Source organism: Physella acuta, unplaced genomic scaffold (genome assembly GCF_028476545.2).
Source record: "Physella acuta isolate Inbredline_101_S28 unplaced genomic scaffold, ASM2847654v3 ptg000426l, whole genome shotgun sequence".
Classification (NCBI taxonomy): domain Eukaryota; kingdom Metazoa; phylum Mollusca; class Gastropoda; family Physidae; genus Physella; species Physella acuta.
Window position 1 is genome coordinate 498,686 of NW_026731945.1, and position 3,923 is coordinate 502,608.

Here is a 3,923-nt window from a genome sequence, read left to right on the forward strand (position 1 = left end):
AAGATTGTAAACATTTGGCGTGAACCAGAGCTCACCAGACTGTTGGGAGTGGGGGGGGGGGGGGGGGTCGCGATATGCCTAGAGAGGAAGGGAGGGGAGGCTATGCGCGCTTACGTGGTGGTGGTGGTGTCCCAAACGGGCCCCACGAAGAGAATTGTATATATGTGCCTGTCTTTGAAAACTGATCACCATGTTGTATATATACATATATATATATATATATATATATATATATATATATATATATATATATATATATATATATATATATATATACATATACATATATATGTGTGTGTGTGTGTTCGTGCGTGTGTGTTTGTATAAAACATATGGGTTTTTGAAATCTACATTACAGATCTTCCTACAACATGAACTCACCTGAAATCTGCACAGAGATCGTTAAGTGTCTCGGGATTGTGTGGACAGACAAAATGTTTCTCGACTTTACAATCAAGATACACGATGACACAATCACATGTCATAAGCTCGTTCTTGCTGCCTGCTCTGAATTTTTCCAAGCGTTGTTTCGATCAGGAATGAGGGAGGTCAAAGAAAACTGCGTTGTGTTAAAAGATGTTTCCTATGAAATATTTCAGTTGATTCTGAAAACACTTTACACAGGTGTCAATGTTTTAACGTTGGATAATTTCATTCACGTTTGGAGGGCTGTGCACATGTTGCAGATCAACTTTATGGTGAAAATGTGTGAAAGATTTGCTATTGCGTCCATAACGTTAGACAACTGGGAATACATTTATACAACATCTAAGCTTTTAGGTTCGACTATTGTTCTAGAGAGTCTTCATAGATTCATGTTACAAAACTTTGATCAAATAAGTCTTTCATCAACATATCTACAATTGCCGTTCAGTGATATTCGGGATTTGATAAAAAGCCAAGATTTAGCTGCTAGTAGTGAAGATATTGTGTTAGAATCTGTGATACGATGGGTGGGTTGCTGTACTCCCAATAATAAATACTCGCTCGTTAAAAGTAGGAAAATAGTATTTGGTGTTGGTGAAGAGAGTAACGAGCTAGAGAAAACACACTCTGATATTACTATTGATATTGCAAAGAACGTGATTGTATCTAGAAAAGACAATCTAACAGAACTGATACAATTGGTGAGGACATATCTTGTAAGTCCGTCTGTTTTATCACGCGTCTATCAACACGAATTGTGTTCTGAAAATAAAGACTTTAGAGATATAATCGTCAGTGCTTTGTCGTACCACGCTCATCCTACAAGAGACGGCCTGTGGCCATCAGCGGCTGTGCACAGATCTAGTAGCAGCTATACACACGTTGGGGTTTATGTGAAACGTTACGGACAGTTTAGGGCAATCAGCGCCTGCGATGAGAAGTGGTACGGCCTGTCAACGTGTGATGAGTTAAAAGACAGCATCCAGCTGGTCACCTACGATGGTGAGCTGTACGCATCAGGGAAGTCACTCAACCAGCCGGACGGACATTGTAAATTGTTTGTCTTCTCTGAAAACACCTGGAAAGAAATCTTCAAGCTGCCTGGTTATAATTTGTTGCTAGTTTCTCATGGACAATTTATTTACCTCCTAAACAAAGATGATAATGCTATTTACAATATAAATCCAAAAAGCTTGAATATTAAAATGTGTACACAGTTTTCAATGAATGTTGAAGTTAAACATATGACTGTTTTTGAAAATTCCCTATTGCTCTTTTGTTCTGAAACTCACAACCAAATTGACGAAACAGCCATTCATAAATTTGATCTTTTATCTAAAGTTTGGATGAAACTGGAAAATTTGGATGGACCAGCAGAACAGGTTATCAGTTTTAGGAACGACAAATACAGCTTCATATTACAGACGAATGGCTGTCTGTGGGTTATTTTACACGCAGCCTCCTCACAAAGCATCGGAAGAAAATTTGTTTCTAAACTTTGGAACTGCCAAAAGAAATTACACGGAGCTTTGGTCTACAATGACAAGCTGATTGTTTTTGGCAATGGCTCCAGCAGAGACCCACCGGATGCAAATAGAAGAGAATCCGTCCCTGGATATATTGAAACTATCAAACACTGGGGCCATGAAGCTACATGTTCTAATTTTGTTCCAGTTACTCTTCTAAAGAGTTGTCTATTTCAACCTACTAACTCAAACAACACTAAATAGAGGATTTAGGACATGGACGTTCATTTCTTTTTATGAAATCACCACAAGGGAGTAGATTTAGTTTTTATCTCCATTGACTGATGTCTTTTTTATGTAACTAGAGCAAAATTAGCCAGAATAAATGCAAAATATGCTCATCTTCTGAACATTATAAATATCAAAAAAATTGTATTTTAAATGTCCTCTTAAATGATGCAGTAAGCGTGCCTTGCGTGTATTATTTCGATATTGAAAAAACAATTACATGAGATAAAAATTGAAATAAATAAATTCATACAACTCGTTTAAGCTGTTAAATAAAGAGGAATGTGTTTACTGTTGAGGTGAATGTTAAGGACATCCTATTTTACAAATTCTACTTCTTTCGTTAAAATTATTTGAACGTTTTTAAAAGAAAAAAAAAACATCTCTTGACTTAAATAAATTGTAATTGTTTCCTGCTATTTCATTTTATCGATTATGGTATAAGATGTTCATTTTTGGGATATATTGAGGTTTTTTTCTAGTATCACCCATTATCAGCTATAATGTATAAATAGAACAATTTCAATGGTCGGTTTAAACTAATAATCTTTTTATTATTATTATTATTATTATTTAAGTTTACAAAAAATATCATGGTATTTGTTTTCATTTTTTTTAACCTAGAGACATACATTAGCTGCACAAAACACAACTTAATGTACACTTAAAAGATGACACAATTTCAAAATGATGTTTATATATTCAAAACGACTAACCTCGAGTTGAAAGGTCACATTAAATGTTCTGCTTTACTAATTATATATTAACACATAAACTGTTTACTTATGTTTTCTAATGTGAAATAAGTAATACTAATATTTTATAAGATACAGATATTGTTGCGATAATGTGATTGCAAACTCTAAGTGAATCCAAAACCTCTCAAGTTTTGTTGTTTCCCAGTAGTAATTGTAAATGCTTACTTTTTATCACTAATATTGTGTTGCCTCTTTACTGAAAATGAAAAATACATTAAAGCACATTATTCTACAGCTTTTAAAAATTGTTTTCAGATTTTTGTTTTATATTATCTTAGAGAGTGGTAATTGTAAGTTAAATTATAACTATTCTTTCGCTAAATTAATATAATAGAGTATTAAAGGAAAACAATTTTTGTATTACATTATTATATTTCAGCAGATGTGTGGAATGTCAATCATAGAATTTCTTTTTCACTGATATTTTATTTTGCGCAAAAAAAAAGTTTTCTTTCAAAATAAATATTCTGTGGGTTTTTTTTTCAGAAAATGTTTAAAATTATTCAACGTTCTAACAATTCTATTAGGCAGCTTCTTCACATAAAGCTAAAATCGTTACGGTTTATCAAATCATACACTTTAAAATGTAATTTTGAATCTACAGGATTCAGTGAGTTTTAATTTTTTTTTTAGCATTCAACATATCGATGATTTTTTTTAACTGTAAAAGGGCAAATATAAATGAAAGTTTAATTCCACATTCAGCTTAATTAAGAGTAAGAATAAATTTGAATATTTTAAAATATTTTTTTAGGTTTCAAAGCAGAATAGTTAGCCATACATTGGCCTGCATCGAATCTAAACATAATGTTGATTATTTATCAAAATAAAACAAAGAAAAAAAACCTTCACTGTACTTTTAGACTATTCATATTACCAGAACTTTATAATACAAATATTTATAAGGATTTTCTGGTAACAGATTCCTGTTTGGTACAATAAGATATTTAAAACTCTAACTTCGTCTAAATTCTAAATTACCCAG

The 3,923-nt window shown here is 32.6% G+C and overlaps 1 protein-coding gene across 1 annotated transcript; it reads left to right on the forward strand.

Moving 5' to 3' along the window:
• The first annotated feature begins 371 nt into the window (after positions 1 to 371).
• LOC131942794 (kelch-like protein 41) lies at positions 372 to 2,156 on the forward strand. Its single transcript, XM_059302721.1, has one exon. It carries the CDS (start codon positions 372 to 374, stop codon positions 2,154 to 2,156), a length of 1,785 nt encoding a protein of 594 aa, XP_059158704.1.
• The last annotated feature ends 1,767 nt before the right edge of the window (positions 2,157 to 3,923 follow it).